We start from the raw sequence: 16,585 nt of genomic DNA on the forward strand, positions 1-16,585 counted from the left end.
GTAGGTAGGTAGGTAGGTAGGTAGGTAGGTAGATAGATAGATAGATAGATAGATAGATAGATAGATAGATAGATAGATAGAGATAGATAGATAGATAGATAGATAGATAGATAGCTTTAGAGATAGATAAGATGATATACATAGAAAGATAGGCACATAGGTAGGTAAGTAGGTAGGTAGGTAGATGATTGATAGATAGATAGATAGATAGATAGATAGATAGATAGATAGATAGATAGATAGATAGATAGATGATATAGATAGGTAGGTAGGTAGGTAGGTAGGTAAATGATAGATAGATAAACAGACAGAGAGACTTCCCTCGTGCTGCTTCTTTTAATAAGCCCAATGGTCTCCTGTTTTAGTCATTTGAGGTATAAGATTTTCGGGACATGAAATAAAACTCTTGGGGTTAATCTGTAGCAAAGCACCAGTCAAACGGGACAGGGAACATTCAAGACAAGGTACTGAAGGTGGGGGAATGCTTTAAAATCAAAGCAAGAACAATTTAGCAGGAGCAGAGAGAGATTTCATACCTTGCTACCCTCAACAAAGAGTCACTGCATCTTTGAAAGAATTTGAACAGAGGACTGCCGGTTTTATTTTGTCTCCGTAAAAAAAAGTAAATGTTAAAAGACCACCATAATTTTATGCATCACAGTAAGCCACGGTTTGCTTTACCTCGATTGCTAAGTAAACCATAATTTACTGCAGCCCTGTATATTGTACTAAGCCGCAAACCGTGGTTAAACAAGCACGCTTGACTTCATATTACAAAGTAAACCAAGCAGATGCTGGTTTGTAAGGATATATGATCCAGGCTATGCACATTAAATATGTCTGTGCATTTAAGATATCAGAAGGGTGTTTTCCCCTTCTAATTGCAAAACAACGAATTGGCACTTGCAGGAGAAATACTAAATTCACTCAAAATCCACTCCTTGGACTTCCTTATTGATGCCAACAATAGTTAACAAAAGCACCCTGGGTTTAAAAATATCTGCATTGATGTTGCATTGATCTGCTATCGAATACCTGATTTTATTAATCATCTGATTTGCTAAAAAAAAAACTATTTTGAAGAAAAAAATAAAACAGGCTGGGCTCATAGAAGAAAAGAAAAAGAGAAAAAGACCAAATGTCTTATTGAATGATCTGATCTTCCTTTTCCTCCTCCAGACGAAACTGATTCTGGAAATCGGCCTTTTCCGAAACCGCATGTTCCTATATTCGGTGTTAGGATCTATTTTGGGTCAAATGGCTGTTATATACATCCCTCCCCTGCAAAAGATCTTCCAGACAGAGAGTTTACGAGCGTTGGGTAAGTCCCGGGGCTACCCTTTTTCGAAGGAGGATTTCAATCTTTCCAAATAAAAGCTTTTTAAACTCCTGGCGATTAAAGAGATTTGTTGGGACGCCTAATGACGCGCTCTGTGAAATCCAGCTTCTAAGCGTCGGGAAGGGAAGAGAGAAGTTCGTTTCCAAGATTGCATGTCTTTTTCTTTTCAACAAATCTAAATGGCAACCTTCGAAAAGGTGAAAATTACGAGGTTCAGGGGACACATTACCCTCCTCTTTATTTTCGTGCCAGCGTCCTTATGGCTCCCGTTAATCGTTAAGAGAGCAGCCCTCCAAAATGCGGCTTCAGTGGAAGTTGAATGGATTGTCGGTTGCCAACTGATGCCCGCCTTGGTGTTCTGCTGTCCGTATTAGTAACCCATCTGTTCCCTTCTCTCGATAGACCTGTTGTTCCTCACCGCCCTGGCGTCTTCGGTCTTCATCCTCTCGGAACTGGTCAAAGTGTGCGAGAAATATTGCTGCGGGTCAAAGGAGGAGCAGCGACCGCTGGAAATGGTCTGACGAATAGGGACGCGCCTTGTGTCGACGGCGTGAGGGCAAAGACCACGGGGGTGCAGAGGAAGGGCCAAATAAGAGACCGCATAGCCCTCGGGATTGGGGAAGACGTTCCGAAGAGGCCCCTTCCCTAGTTTCTCAGTCTGTAAAGGTGAGGGCAGAAGACCCGTATTTCCAGACCTGAAAAGTTCTGCACAATGTAACTTCACAACAAAGTGGAATTAAGCTCATCGGGTCGTGAATGATTACGATAACTGGCTAAACTGGCACGGCTGGAACCTTGCCCCCACCCCCACCCCAATTGGGTTCAAAGGGGATGTCAGATTCTGCAAAGCCCTTGGGAGTCATCTGGGTCTCTTCTAATCTCAGAAGGTTCCCCAACTCTTAATCACAAGCTGATCCCATCACCGGCCATCTGCTCCTGCAAAGTTAAAATGATGCCTGGATGCCATCTGACAATTGTGTCCCCCTTCAAAACAGGTCCCCAAAATGAAGGATTCCCTGCTTTTATTTATTTAAGATGTAATAAAAGACACTTGTTCATAAAGTCTGCCTTGGTTTCTCCTGGGGTTGGGTCAACGGGGTATTGCAATCTTGGTGTTCAATTAGGTTTTTAAAAAAAATAAACAGTGGCTGGATTCACACATTTACAGTCTGCTACTCCACGAAGCTGGAAATTCACAGCCAACATCTGTCCAGTCTCTTAAAAACTTGGCCTGAACCTGATTCAATTGTTTATAGTGGTATGATTAATTCAGATATGAAATCCTGATTTCTGGATATGGCACCTCAACAGACACACACACACACCCAAATTATGTTTTTTATGGAGCACTTAAATTTCCCCCCAGCAAAATACAAATCGATCTGCATGGAAGACATTTGGGTTTTGAGAACCCCTGCGAGTGAACTGGGGTCTCTCCAAGGAATACTGGAAGTTTTGCACCCAAAATAAATGTGAAAAGAAGAAAAAGAAGGTCCTGAATTTAGAAGAAATACACGCTCCAATCCCTGGGGAGAGGAGGAGAAAAAAAACTACCCCTGCAGATAAAGACATCCAAAGTTTGCAAAGACACCAATTGTTATTTTACCGAATCTCACCGCGCTTAAAGAGATTGGACAACGGATACCGACGTGTGGAAAATAGAAAGCTCGGGGGGGGGGGGGGCGTTCCAGCAAGATCCCGGTCAGACTTGGGGAGGAAAAAAAGATTCCGAGGTGAGATCTCAGTTGTCTTCTCCGTCATCATCGGGTGGTTTGCGAAACCCGTCACTCTGCCGGCTTTTCCCCATCATCTCCAGCAAGGCTTGGGCCTCTGGATCGGTATCTAAGATGCTCTTTTGGCCTCTTCCCTAAAGCCAAAGCCAGAAAAGATAACATAACAAAACAACCACCACAGCCGAAAACAGGGCTGCAACCAGCTCTGACCGACTTTCTTAGTTCCTGAAACCTGAGCTAAAAAAAAAAAAGATTTGGGTGGATTCCTTCCCCTTCCTTAGCGCTTGGCAAACAGGGAAAGGTTCTGCTTTGACCTGATCAGCGAAAGAGGTTAAAAAAAAGATTTGGGTGGATTCCTTCCCCTTCCTTAGTGCTTGGCAAACAGGGAAAGGTTCTGCTTTGACCTGATCAGCGAAAGAGGTTAAAAAAAAGATTTGGGTGGATTCCTTCCCCTTCCTTAGTGCTTGGCAAACAGGGAAAGGTTCTGGTTTGACCTGATCAACGAAACAGGTTAGATCAGATGACAGGCACTGCCAGAGAAAGCAAATTGCTGTCAGTTTTAAGCCTCCTGGAGCCGGGGGCGACACGGGGGAAGGAAGGAATCAAAGAGCACTGGGTTGTCTCCCTCCCCCCACTCCCCTGAAATTGAATGAATGAATGAATGAATTTATTAGGTTTCTATGCCGCCCAATCCCGAAGGACTCCGGGCGGCTTACAGAATAAAAAGAAATTAAAAGAACTTAAAAACAATAGGACACACAAAGTTAAAAAGAACGAAACAAACACTCAATCAGAAGGCCTGCCGGAAAAGCCAGGTTTTAATGGCTTTGCGGAAGGCCGTGAGAGTGGGGAGGGCCCGGGTCTCTGGGGGCAGCTCGTTCCATAGGGCCGGAGCGGCAACAGAGAAGGCCCTACTCCTAGGCGTCGCCAGCAGGCATTGTCCCGCTGAAGGCACCCGGAGAAGGCCCATCCTGTGTGATCTTATTGGTCTAAGGGAGGTATGTGGCAGAAGATGGTCTCACAGATACCCAGGTCCTAGGCCATGTAGGGCTTTAAAGGTAATAACCAGCACCTCGAATCATGTTCGGAGACCAATGGGCAGCCAGTGCAGCTCGCGGAGGATAGGTGTGATGTGGGTGTACCTTGGCACACCCAGTATCGCTCGCGCGGCTGCATTCTGGACTAGTTGCAGTCTCCGAACACTTTTCAGGAGACGTGGCACGACAAAACCGCGCTCGTCAAAATCGCGGTGATAAAATCGCAGCGCTAAAGCCGCGACGTCATCACCACGCGTCATCACCGCCGCGACAACAGCGCGGCAACAGAAGGGCGCTTTAAAACGGCGCCGCGGCAGAAAGCCGACTTCAATTAAGGTAAGGGTTAGTATTAGATTTAGGAGTTTGTTTTAGGGTTAGGTTTAGGGTTAGGTTTAGGGTTAGGTTTAGCGTTAGGTTTAGGGTTAGGTTTAGGTTTAGGGTTAGGTTTAGGGTTAGGTTTAGGGTACTGAGTGCTTGGGAATGCGCGAATTTGCCCTCCGCGATTATGTCATCGCAGTAGGGTCGCGTTTTTCCTTAGTGCTTAGAATGGCGCGAATTAGTCTTCGCACTTATGTCTCCGCGGATAAAGGCTTCGTGGATTTGTGGTGGAACCTTCAGGGGCAGCCCCAAGTAGAACGCGTTACAGTAATCCAGTCCTGAGATGACGAGGGCATGAGTGACCGTCTGAAGTGCTTCCCGGTCCAAATAGGGCCGCAAATTGTTCAAAAGGAAGAGAAAACGCAGCTGCTTAAGTCACAGGTCAAGATATACAAAGCCTCCCGCTTACGTTAAGATCTCAAATACCTGAGACTTTGAGAGTCGATGTCCTGTGTTAACCTATTTTGGCCTTGCTAGGAGTGGATGAGAAGGGGCTGAATATGCACAACATACTAAGCCTTAGCATACAAAGGGACGCGGTGGCTCAGGGGCTAAGAGCTTGTCGATCGGAAAGGTCGGCGGTTCGGATCCCTAAGCGCTGCGTAACGGAGTGAGCTCCCGTGACTTGTCCCAGCTTCTGCCAACCTAGCAGTTCGAAAGCTCGTAAAAAATGCAAGTAGAAAAATAGGAACCACCTTTGGTGGGAAGGGAACAGCGTTCCGTGAGCCTTCGCCGTTTAGTCATGGCGGCCACATGACCACGGAGACGTCTTCGGACAGCGCTGGCTCTTCGGCTTTGAAACGGAGATGAGCACCGCCCCCTAGAGTCGGGAACGACTAGCACATATGTGCGAGGGGAACCTTCACCTTTACTAAGCCCAGGTTAACAAAAAGCCTCAAAGGGCCACGGTCCAAGCAAGTCACCCATGGGAATGATTGAAGCTGATGGGTTGACTCACCCCATGAGCCAAGGGCTAGATTAAACCCAATACGTTCAATCACCAACCACCATTTAATCTAGTTTATGCATGTGGTGCTCATTTAGGGGGCTTCTAAACAGGGTTGGACCTGGTTTATAGGTACATTGGAAGCAACCAGGATTAAGTCCATTCTGATGGGGGAAGTAGAACAAGGGGAATACATTCCCCTTGTTGTTGGCCAAAATGTTGATCCCTAACCCAGGACAGAAAATTGTTTCCCTGTTCAAGAGTTGCTTTCATCCTGGAAAAAAAGCCAATCGCAGCTTGCATCCTCATGGCAACTACAATCCCATCAAAAACAGGCCTGGGTTGAAGTCAGACATTGTTGTGACAGCAGATTCAGACAGTGAGGAGGCTGGGGAGGAAGATGCGCCAGTCCTGGAGTCTGGGGAAGGCTCTGATGAGGGCTCTGTGTCGGAGGCAGAGAGGGGGCCAGGGCTGTCTGACAGTTATCAGCTGCCTTCAGACATCAATGGGGCAGAAGAACAGCTGGAGCCTGTTCCCAGTGTGCGCATGCGCAGAGTTGCCAGACGAAGGGAAGAGCTAAAGAACAGGGGTCGACTTGGGAGTAAGGCCACAGGTGGACAGTGAATGGCCCCTCCCAGAGGAGATAAAAGAGAAGTGAAAGGGGAGTGGAGTTTGCAGGAGACCATTAGTTCGCTTCATTGGTTCGTGACTCTCCAAGACTCCTTGCCAAGTTCTGCAGATATCAGCCTGGCAGCTCTCCAAGCCAGATAAAGTCTGTGACCGTAAATCCTCCCTCGAAAGACTTTGCTGGATGTGAATGAGCAGAATTCACTGGAAATTAATAAAAGTTCTTTTTGTCGGGACCAGGAGTTTGCTTCGTTCTCGTGGGAAGCCTCGGTCAGAACAGACAAGCTTAAGGAGGTCTTTCTGAACCCCGCTTCCTTCATTCCCTGTCAATCATTCTTCCCCCTGTTCATCCTCATACGGGACACTCAGAGACACCAAGGATACCACTGGGCCCTAAAGACCCTGTTTCCCCTCCTTCTCTTCCTATCTTGGTCATGTTATGGTTAACTTCCATGCAACCCAATCTTGGGGACTTTTCCCATCTTCTGCTACAGGAGAAGTTCTTAGGCTTCTCCCCAGGTGCAAACGAGAAGCCTAAACCAACTTTGACCTCATGAATTTCATGCCCTACCAGGGAGCAGGCGCCTCCTGGCCAAACGGGAAGTTTGCATCACCCCCGCTAAGGTGGCTTTGCTCGGAGTGGCAAGACTTACATTTTTGGCTTCCAAGGTGTCTCCCACGGCCCACACCTCCATGGAATCCAGCAGGAAGTTCTCCTTGGCCGACAGCTGAGGGCTGTTGTAGGTGGTGCACCGAGGCTTGGCTCTGCTGTGGCCTTGGCCAAAGTTACTGTCCACCCAGAGGCCGAAGTATTCGTGTTGACCTCCCATGCCCTGGAAGGAAGGAGAAAATGCGGGCACGTCATCATGTCTGTATTGGTGTAAGGGAAAATTAAAGAATGCAAGAATGAACCTCCCACCGACAGACACACCTGGAAGGCCAATTACAGGTAGCCCTTTACGACCACAGTTGGGCCCAAAATCTCTGTTGCTAAGTGAGATAGTTAAGCACGGTTGTCTTAAGGATGGAAGAATATAATTTAAAACTAGCTAAACTTAGTTAAATTTAGTGACAATAGGTATAGTTAAACAAACATTGATAATGATAGTAATGTATACAATGTGTAATGTTATGATAAGTAATAATTGGATATGAATATTGAATGTTGCCCGTGAAGGGAAGGCCAGAAATCCTTTTGGACTATATATAAAGGTTATTAATAATAACAACACAAAAAAAGAACAAAATAAGACACAGCTAAATTTTAATTATTGGGGGGGGGGGAAATGTTATGATATAGGATATAGTTAAATAAAGAAAGTGATAATGATAATAAATTATATACATGTATGGGTGTAATATAAGGGAATTGGATGTAAGTGGTAAAAAGAGATTTGGAAAGGAGGATTAGAAAATTTTATGCATGTTTAGCTAGAATAGGATATGAGGATTTAATGTTAATGGAGGATTTTATAAATAAGTAAATGAAATGCCAGTAGGTGGTTATGTATTAAATCTTGGTACATTTTATGATGAAGGACGTTTAAATAATCATAGTCAAATAAAAGTGGAGGTATGATGATGGTAATATAATAAATATCCGAGTTAAGATATTAGAATTAATATGAATTATATTTGATGACGCCGGAAGAGATGCACAAAAGCCTTTTGTAACCAACTGATACACTTTCTACAATATGTAAAGAAGGAGGATTTGTATGTTTGTTTTGAAAATAAAAATATTTTTTTTTAAAAAAGGAGTTGTCTCACTTTACCTTTCTTGCCACAGCTGTTAAGTCAGTGTTTCTCAACCTTGGCAACTTGAAGAAGTCTGGACTTCAAGTCCCAGAATTCCCCAGCCAGCCAGCGAATTCCCCAGCCAGGGAATTCTGGGACTTGAAGTCCAGACATCTTCAAGTTGCCAAGGTTGAGAAACACTGTGTTAAGTGAATCACTGCAGCTATTACCATATTTTTCGGACTATAAGACGCACCCAGATTTCGAAGAGGTAAATAAGAAAAAAAAAGTTTTGTCTTCCCTGGCCCCTGGAATACTCTGCAGGCTTCAGCAGGGCTGGGGGGGGGGGGGAAGAGTTGAAGTCTATTTCCTGGCTGAGGAATTCTGGGAGTTGAAGTCCTGGTACTGGCTGAGGAATTCTGGGAGTTGAAATGCACATGCTGAGTGAGGAATTCTGGGAGCTGAACTCCATCTTCTGGCTGAGGAATTCTGGGAGTTGAAGTCTATTTCCTGGCTGAGGAATTCTGGGAATTGAAGTCTGTTTCCTGGCTGAGGAATTCTGGGAGTTAAAATCCACAAGTCGTAAAGCTACCACGTTGGAGACCCCTGTTTTGACCCATTTTCAAAGCATGCGTACAAGCCATCGTGGTTAAAGCCTTGGAGCCAAAGTAAACTCAAATGTCCCACTCTTTGTTACTCACAAGTCCGTTCGGCATAGTCTGCTGCCCGTGATTGAGGTACATGTAGTGGTTATTGTAGCCACTGCAGGTGAAGACCGCCAGCGAGGGAGAAACGGAGAACAAAAAGCAGGTGTTGTTTCCTGTAAGCAACAAATGAATAACGAGTTGCGGACCAGAGAGAGGAAAACAGAAAACATTCGACCTGGCAGAGCCTAACGGGAAAAAGTGAAGTGGCTAGTCCTCATTCATTTCCTATTTTGAGGGGAGAGCTAGCTGTTGGAAGTTTCTTCTGAGAGAAGGCTGCCACCTGGTGGATAGCATCAGCTGTCACACTTTGTGTAGGCACGGGTGTCTCTACTTATTATCTACCGCTAAAACTCACATTTTGTGGTTATCTGATTGTCTGTTTGTGACCTCCGAAGAGCCCAAACGGTGCATTGCAACCAGCGTACTTAAAATCTGCTAAATTAATGCATGGAATATCCGGAACAATTCTTTATAACCGTGATGGAGAACCTATGACACGCGTGCCCAAAGTGGCACAGGGAGCCATGTCGCCTGGCACGCGCGGCATCGCCCGTTCCTCTTCCGGGTTTCTGGCGCGCATGTGTGCGTGACAATCAGCTGACTTTCCTGCATGCCGCAGTGCTGGGAACTGGGAAAGCTGGTCTTCTGTTTCCCAGTGTGAGCATGCCTGCTGGCTAGTACATGGTACATGTGTGCCAGTAACCATAAGTCCGGTGCAAATGCGCCCGCTGGAAACCAGAAGTCCATTTTCCGATGCTCACATGCTCCCTGGGCAGCTCCTTTTCCAGGTCACATCCCAAAGGAGCGTGCATGCTTCCTTTTCGGCACTCGGTGCCAGAAAGGTTTGCAGTCCCTGGTTTGCAACTTTCTTTTTTTCTTAATAAATTTTTATTTTAAACACATAAACACATCAACAGAAACAGACACATGACTTAAAACAACATAGGAACAAGAAGTTCCATCGTACATCATACAGCAGTTCCGAATCGGTTTCTTTGCAGTTCGTGTTTTCCCTTCTATACATTTCTATCTTGCATTCATGGTCTCCTTATTCGTTATCCATTTTTATATACATTTCTTTATTTATTTATACTTAGCTACTTATGACCAAATATTATTTACCTCTATTGTGCTTTATATTCTTACTGTCATTTATTCTCTTACATACAATTATAGGTATACATTCACATAGTTATTCTTTTTCTTTGCCATTCTTATACTTTTGTTATTCCATTTAAAAGGTTATAAGGTATAGTTTGGATTGCTTTGTTTACCACCCCTAGCGCCTGTCGTAACACCACCTTATTTTCTCTTTCTTTTCTTCCTCCCTTCCTTCTCTACTTCCTTCCTTCCTCCTCTCCTTCCCCTTCTTCCTTCCCTTACTTCTCCCCTACTCCTACCCCCTTTCTTCTCCTTCCTACCCTCTCTCCTTCTCTTTCTCTCTCTTCCTCCCTCCTCTCCTTCTCTTTCTCTGCAACTTTTTTTTTTACAATTAAATGTTACTTTTAATAGGAAGTAAAAGGGGATGTGCATAATCTTTAGAGATCCAATAACTTGATTGTTCATCTATTTTTTTTCCACTTTCCGAACATGTCTTCAAGAGTAAAATGTTTCACAATGCTTTTAAACAGAGGAGAAGGCAAGTTACTGGACAGTCCTTATTAAAGCATACAAATGACAATAGCCTTTAGAGGCCCAGAGGTTGAAACTATAAGATTACAAGCATTTAAAGACACCTAGGTTTGAAATACTTGCAGCTGTATTCCATCAGATCAGTTTTGACTTTCAACAAAAATATAGGTAGGATGCAATCTGATTTCTTCATAAATACTTTCACTAGATTGGAGAGTTTACATTTTCTTCATTGGCAATAAAAAGTGCTCAATTCACAAAAAGGGATACATCAAACCCCCAAAAATATGCAAAGACAGCTGTTTGCTTTTCTTTTTCAAAAAAGCTTTACTATAACCCAATCTTAAAGTAAGCAGTAATTAGGTTATCTGGCATTTGCTCCAACTGTTTCCTATGTGTATATTTATTACTTATTATGAAAGGAGCAAAGGGAATAGGAAAAGTTCTCTCAAATCAATGATCAAGAATCTAAAACAATACAGTATACTGTTGCTCTTTAATTTCACTGTAAAAATAGGACAAGCTGAATATATTAATAGATAGTAGAAATACACCCAAGGGAAGAGTAGAGGGATAGAAGAAAGAGGGGTAGAGAGGGTGGGAGAGAGGACGGGAGGGAGGGTGAGAAGGAAGGGAGGGAGTGTACTGGGAGGAGAGAGGAGTGGTAGAGGGGGAGGGGAAGTAGGGTAGAGGGGAATGATGGAGGGAAGAAGGGAAGTTGGAGGGGGGGCGAAAGAAAGGGTGTATGGAGGGTCGAAGAGGTACATTGGGTTTCTATTTTGGGGGGTATTGTTGACAAGAGGAACGGCTGTGTTTATTGCTATATGGCCCCGGTTATGCACAGTATATATGTGACTGTACGAAATGAAAATGGAAAATAAAAACACATTTACTGGGGGGGGGGGGGAAGAATCTAAAACAATACGTGGTTTAGATCTAGCACTTCAGCAAGAAATAATGGGCATCCTGCAAAAAATTAGATACACCTACTATTTTTGGCGTATGTTTTTAAAAGTTACTCAAATATATTTTATCTTAAATTTATGAAGCCATCATCCAGTGTTACCGTGAAATACAGACTGTTGATTCTAGGTAGTCTTTCTATAGTCCAATGCATGGACAATTCTGCAAACCTTGAATTCCAAAGACCTCACCTTGGAACTGAGGCTTCACCTCCCAGGAGCAGGAGGAAAACCCGCCGAAGACGTGGCCATCGGTGTCCTTCAGGACCAGGAGGCAGGGCCCTTGGCTGACAATATGGCCGCACAGCTGGGAAAAGCTCTCGCCGTGAATCCCGGAGGCGAAGACCAGCTGCCACTTATCCCGCAGCTCGGAAGGCAGGTGGGAATTGAGGTAGGTGATGGAAGGGAGGTCGAGGAGGCTGACGAAGGCAGCGGTCGCTTGGAGGCCCCGGCACGCCGGCAGCAGGCGGAGGGTCTCGTCCCCTTCGTCGGAGAGGGGCTGCAGGAGGAGCAGGCCCCGCTGGAGGACCACCTTGAGGAAGGTGGAGATCTGGGGGACGCGGAAAAGCCAATCCTCCAGGCTGTTTCGGTCACAGGTGGCATCCAGGACGGAGTCTCCCTCCATCTTCTTCCCCTCTGCAGCGAGAGAGAGATGAATTGGCCAGGTCCGAATCAGAATTTGGCAAAAACCCATATACTACACATACCAAGCTTTCTCCATATAAGAGGGGTGGACTTCGGTTCCACCACAAAACCGCGCTCGACTAAACCGCGCCCGACTGAACCGCGTCGCTGACATCATCAACAGGGCGACAACAGCACGGAGACAGAAGCACGCTGTAAACCCTAAACCTAAAATTAACCCCTAAACCTAAACCTAACCCTAAACCTAACCCTAAACCTAATCCTAACCCTTAACCTAACCTTAAACCTAACCCTAACCCTTAACCTAACCCTAATCCTAACCCTAACCCTTAACCTAACCCTTAACCTAACCTTAAACCTAACCCTAACCCTTAACCTAACCTTAAACCTAACCCTAACCCTTAACCTAACCCTAACCCTTAACCTAACCCTAATCCTAACCCTAACCCTTAACCTAACCTTAAACCTAACCCTAACCCTTAACCTAACCCTAACCCTTAACCTAACCCTAAACCTAACCCCAAACCTAACCCTAACCCTAACCCTAACCCTAACCCTTAACCTAACCCTAAACCTAAACCTAAACCTAACCCTAATCCTAACCCTTAACCTAACCTTAAGCCTAACCCTAACCCTTAACCTAACCCTAAACCTAACCCTAACCCTTAACCTAACCCTAAACCTAACCCTAAGCCTTAACCTAACCCTAAAGCTAACCCTAAAGCTAACCCTAACCCTAACCCTTAACCTAACCCTAAACCTAAACCTAAACCTAACCCTAATCCTAACCCTTAACCTAACCTTAAGCCTAACCCTAACCCTTAACCTAACCCTAAACCTAACCCTAACCCTTAACCTAACCCTAAACCTAACCCTAAGCCTTAACCTAACCCTAAAGCTAACCCTAAAGCTAACCCTAACCCTAACCCTTATCTTAAGTTGAATCGGCTTGCTTTCAAAGCGCTATTTAAAGCGCCCTTTTTTCTCCGTGCTGGCTGTTGTCGCCCTGTTGATGATGTCAGCGACGCGGTTTAATCGGGTGCGGTTTAGTCGAGCGCGGTTTTGACGGGTCACGGTGGACTTCAACTCCCAGAATCCCCCGAACTCTTAATATAACATCTCCCTGTATCAGAGGGGATTCTACGGATAATCCTCAATTTATGCATCTGCCCTCAGTGTGGAAGGGATTGCCACGCTCAAATTTTTAGCCACACCAGATGCTGCTGTCAGCGTTCCAAGTATCATGTAGAATTAAATCAGAGTCCAAGGCAAGACGATCCTTAAAGTTTGTGGTTAAATATAATTGCGGGCCTGACAGCTGCTTTAGGACCTCTTCTCAGAGCACGATGCCATAGTCTTTTGAGACTGAAGGATGCCAAGGATGGCCATAATGGAACTCAGGGGCTGCCACAAAGAAAAGGGAGTCAAACTATTCTCCAAGGCACCTGAGCGTAGAACAAGAAGCAATGGGTGGAAACTAATCAAGGAGAGAAGCAACTTAGAACTAAGGAGAAATTTCCTGGCAGTTAGAAGAATTAATCAGTGGAACAACTTGCCTCCAGAAGTTGTGAATGCTCCAACACTGGAGGATTTTAAGAAGATGTTGGATAACCAACATCTGAAGTAGTGTAGGGTTTCCTGCCTAGGCAGGGGGTTGGACTAGAAGGCCTCCAAGGTCCCTTCCAACTTTGTTATTCTATTCTAAAGCCTCCAAAAAATGGGTATGTCTAGTTTAATGAAAAGAAGGACTAGGGGAGACAGGATAGCAGAGTTCCAATATCTCAGGGGTTAGGGTTAGGGTTAGAAGAATTAATCAGTGGAACAACCGCCTCTAGAAGTTGTGAATGCTCCAACACTGGAAGTCTTTAAGAAGATGTTGGATAACCATTTGTCTGATGTGGTGTAAGGTTTCCTGCCTAGGCACTAGACTAGAAGACCTCCAAGGTTTCTTCCAGCTCTGCTATTCTATTCTCTCTGTGGAACAGAGCCCGGAATTTTCATCATGATGACTATAAATTGAGCCTCCCCCCCTCCCCCCCCATGATTAACCCAATTTTACACTTTTTCTTTTTGTGGGGCTCGTAAAATGAACGCTGCGGTCCTAAAGTGAACACATCAGTTATTCATTCATATGGATTATTTTTTGCCAGAAACAAGTCCAAAGGACTTAACAATGACGAAAAATTTCCTAAAAACCGCAGGAGTGGATGGGTGTGCTGCCACCAGAACTGGGTTATATAAGTACTTTTAGATGGGAGCAGGGGTGAAATCCAGCAGGTTCTGATAGGTTGTGGAGAACTGGTAGCAGAAATTTTGAGTAGTTTGGAGAACCGGTATCCTTGCAGTATCCTTCCCCTGGAGTGGGAAGGGAATGGGGATTTTGCAGTATCCTTCCCCCTGGAGTGGGGAGGGAATGGAGATTTTGCAGTATCCTTCCCCCTGGAGTGGGGAGGGAATGGGAATTTTGCAGTATCCTTCCCCCTGGAGTGGGGAGGGAATGGGGATTTTGCAGTATCCTTCCCCTGGAGTGGGAAGGGAAGGGAGATTTTGCAGTATCCTTCCCCCTGGAGTGGGGATGGAATGGAGATTTTGCAGTATCCTTCCCCTGGAGTGGGAAGGGAATGGGGATTTTGCAGTATCCTTCCCCCTGGAGTGGGGAGGGAATGGAGATTTTGCAGTATCCTTCCCCCTGGAGTGGGGAGGGAATGGGGATTTTGCAGTATCCTTCCCCTGGAGTGGGAAGGGAATGGGGATTTTGCAGTATCCTTCCCCTAGAGTGGGAAAAGAATGGGGATTTTGCAGTATCCTTCCCCCTGGAGTGGGGAGGGAATGGGGATTTTGCAGTATCCTTCCCCCTGGAGTGGGAAGGGAATGGGGATTTTGCAGTATCCTTCCCCTGGAGTGGGAAGGGAATGGGGATTTTGCAGTATCCTTCCCCTAGAGTGGGAAAAGAATGGGGATTTTGCAGTATCCTTCCCCCTGGAGTGGGGAGGGAATGGAGATTTTGCAGTATCCTTCCCCCTGGAGTGGGGAGGGAATGGGAATTTTGCAGTATCCTTCCCCTGGAGTGGGAAGGGAATGGGGATTTTGCAGTATCCTTCCCCTGGAGTGGGAAGGGAATGGGGATTTTGCAGTATCCTTCCCCTAGAGTGGGAAAAGAATGGGGATTTTGCAGTATCCTTCCCCTGGAGTGGGAAGAGAATGGGGATTTTACAGTATCCTTCCCCTGGAGTGGGAAGGGAATGGGGATTTTACAGTATCCTTCCCCTGGAGTGGGAAGGGAATGGGGATTTTACAGTATCCTTCGCCTGGAGTGGGAAGGGAATGGGGATTTTACAGTATCCTTCCCCTGGAGTGGGAAGGGAATGGAGATTTTGCAGTATCCTTCCCCTGGAGTGGGGAAGGAATGGAGATTTTGCAGTATCCTTCCCCTGCCATGCCCAACAAGCCACGCCTACGAAACCGGTAGTAAAAAAAAACTGAATTTCACCACTGGGTGGGAATCCATCATAACCAAAGAGGCATTAAGCCGAGGACTACCTGTATGAGGGGTGTTAAGTCAGAAAATTGTGCGAAATGTTTGATACCGGCTCTTTCGAGTCTTCCCATAGTAGTCTTTGTTTTATGTCCCACTGTAGCCACTAAACCCGAGCGCTGGCAGCTCACCTGCCGACTTCAGTTCAGAGGTCAGCTGAGTAGCCAAGGCTTTGATCCTAGCGACCGAATTATCCAGCTTCTTCGGATTCCACCCTTTCAGCAGCTTCCTGTAGCTGAGCACCTGAATCACGGAGCTGATCAGATCCCCTGCAAACTTCAAGGAGGTGGAATAAGGATTTATTAATGGTCTTTGGGTGATTTCACTTCAAGAAACAAGTCCTCTCGCAGGGACCGAAAAGGGCTTCTCGAAAGAGATTTTGGAGGCTTTATTATGTTTTGACCTTAATGCAATATTTTTACCTTATATATTATACTAGCTGATGACCTGGCATTGCCCCGGTATTGATGTCTGACCTTTCTTCCTTTCAATTACCTCCACCAGACCAATTAGATCCCACAGATTAGGCCTCCTCCTAATTCCATCCGCCGGCCAGTGTCGACTGGCGACTACTCGGAGGAGAGCCTTCTCTGTGGCTGCTCCGACCCTCTGGAATGAACTCCCCGTGGAGATTCGCACCCTCACCACCCTCCAGGCCTTCCGCAAAGCCCTCAAAACCTGGCTGTTCCGACAGGCCTGGGGCTAAAGAACCGTTGCCCCTATCTCGAATGGTATGATTGTTGCGCTTTTAAATTATGTATTGTTTTGTGTTGTCGTTAATTTGTCTGTATCCCCCTTCCCTGGTTTGAGTTGTGAGCCGCCCTGAGTCCCCCTTCGGGGGAAAAGGGCGGCATACAAATGAAATAAACATTCAAACATTCAACATTCATTTGATATGTACTTGTTCGCTCCTTTTTGGCTCAGATCTTGCTTTCCTCTTCGCTGCTTTCAATCCATATCTCGTAAAAGTACCTTTCTCTCTATTCCAATGGAGTTGAGGTTTTTCTTTCTTGGATCTGAGAGACCGCCTCCTGCCATTTACCTCCCAGAGACCTATAAGATCACACAGACTAGGCCTCCTCCGGATTCCATCTGCCGGTCAATGTCGGCTGGCGACTCCCCGGGGAAGGGCCTTCTCTGTAGCTGCTCCGGCCCTTTGGAACGATCTCCCCGTGGAGATCCGGACCCTTATACTACCCTTCCGGCCTTCCGCAAAGCGATTAAGACCTGGCTGTGCCGGCAGGCCTGGGGCTGTTGATTCATCCAGCCCCATTCTAAGCTATATGAATGTTGTGAAATTTTAATGT

General features: G+C 45.7%; 2 protein-coding genes across 4 annotated transcripts in view; one reads left to right on the top strand and one right to left on the bottom strand.

Moving 5' to 3' along the window:
- ATP2C2 (ATPase secretory pathway Ca2+ transporting 2) overlaps positions 1-2,799 on the top strand; it is a 46,793-nt gene extending 43,994 nt beyond the window's left edge. The window contains exons 26-27 of the mRNA XM_032230542.1: positions 1,180-1,321; positions 1,742-2,799. Coding sequence (XP_032086433.1) covers positions 1,180-1,321; positions 1,742-1,860 — 261 coding nt within the window. The 3' untranslated portion in view covers positions 1,861-2,799. The remainder of the gene's footprint in view (positions 1-1,179; positions 1,322-1,741) is intronic.
- The window catches only part of MEAK7 (MTOR associated protein, eak-7 homolog), a 24,542-nt gene continuing 8,524 nt past the window's right edge, over positions 568-16,585 (bottom strand). For all 3 annotated transcript variants that reach the window (XM_032230539.1, XM_032230540.1, XM_032230541.1), the window contains 5 exons: positions 15,410-15,554; positions 11,291-11,734; positions 8,499-8,617; positions 6,714-6,893; positions 568-3,206 (listed from right to left, as the gene is read on the bottom strand). In XM_032230539.1, the coding sequence (XP_032086430.1) occupies positions 3,081-3,206; positions 6,714-6,893; positions 8,499-8,617; positions 11,291-11,734; positions 15,410-15,554 (1,014 nt within the window). In that variant the 3' untranslated portion in view covers positions 568-3,080. The remainder of the gene's footprint in view (positions 3,207-6,713; positions 6,894-8,498; positions 8,618-11,290; positions 11,735-15,409; positions 15,555-16,585) is intronic.

The sequence above is a fragment of the Thamnophis elegans genome, chromosome 14, assembly GCF_009769535.1.
Source record: "Thamnophis elegans isolate rThaEle1 chromosome 14, rThaEle1.pri, whole genome shotgun sequence".
NCBI classification, from domain to species: domain Eukaryota; kingdom Metazoa; phylum Chordata; class Lepidosauria; order Squamata; family Colubridae; genus Thamnophis; species Thamnophis elegans.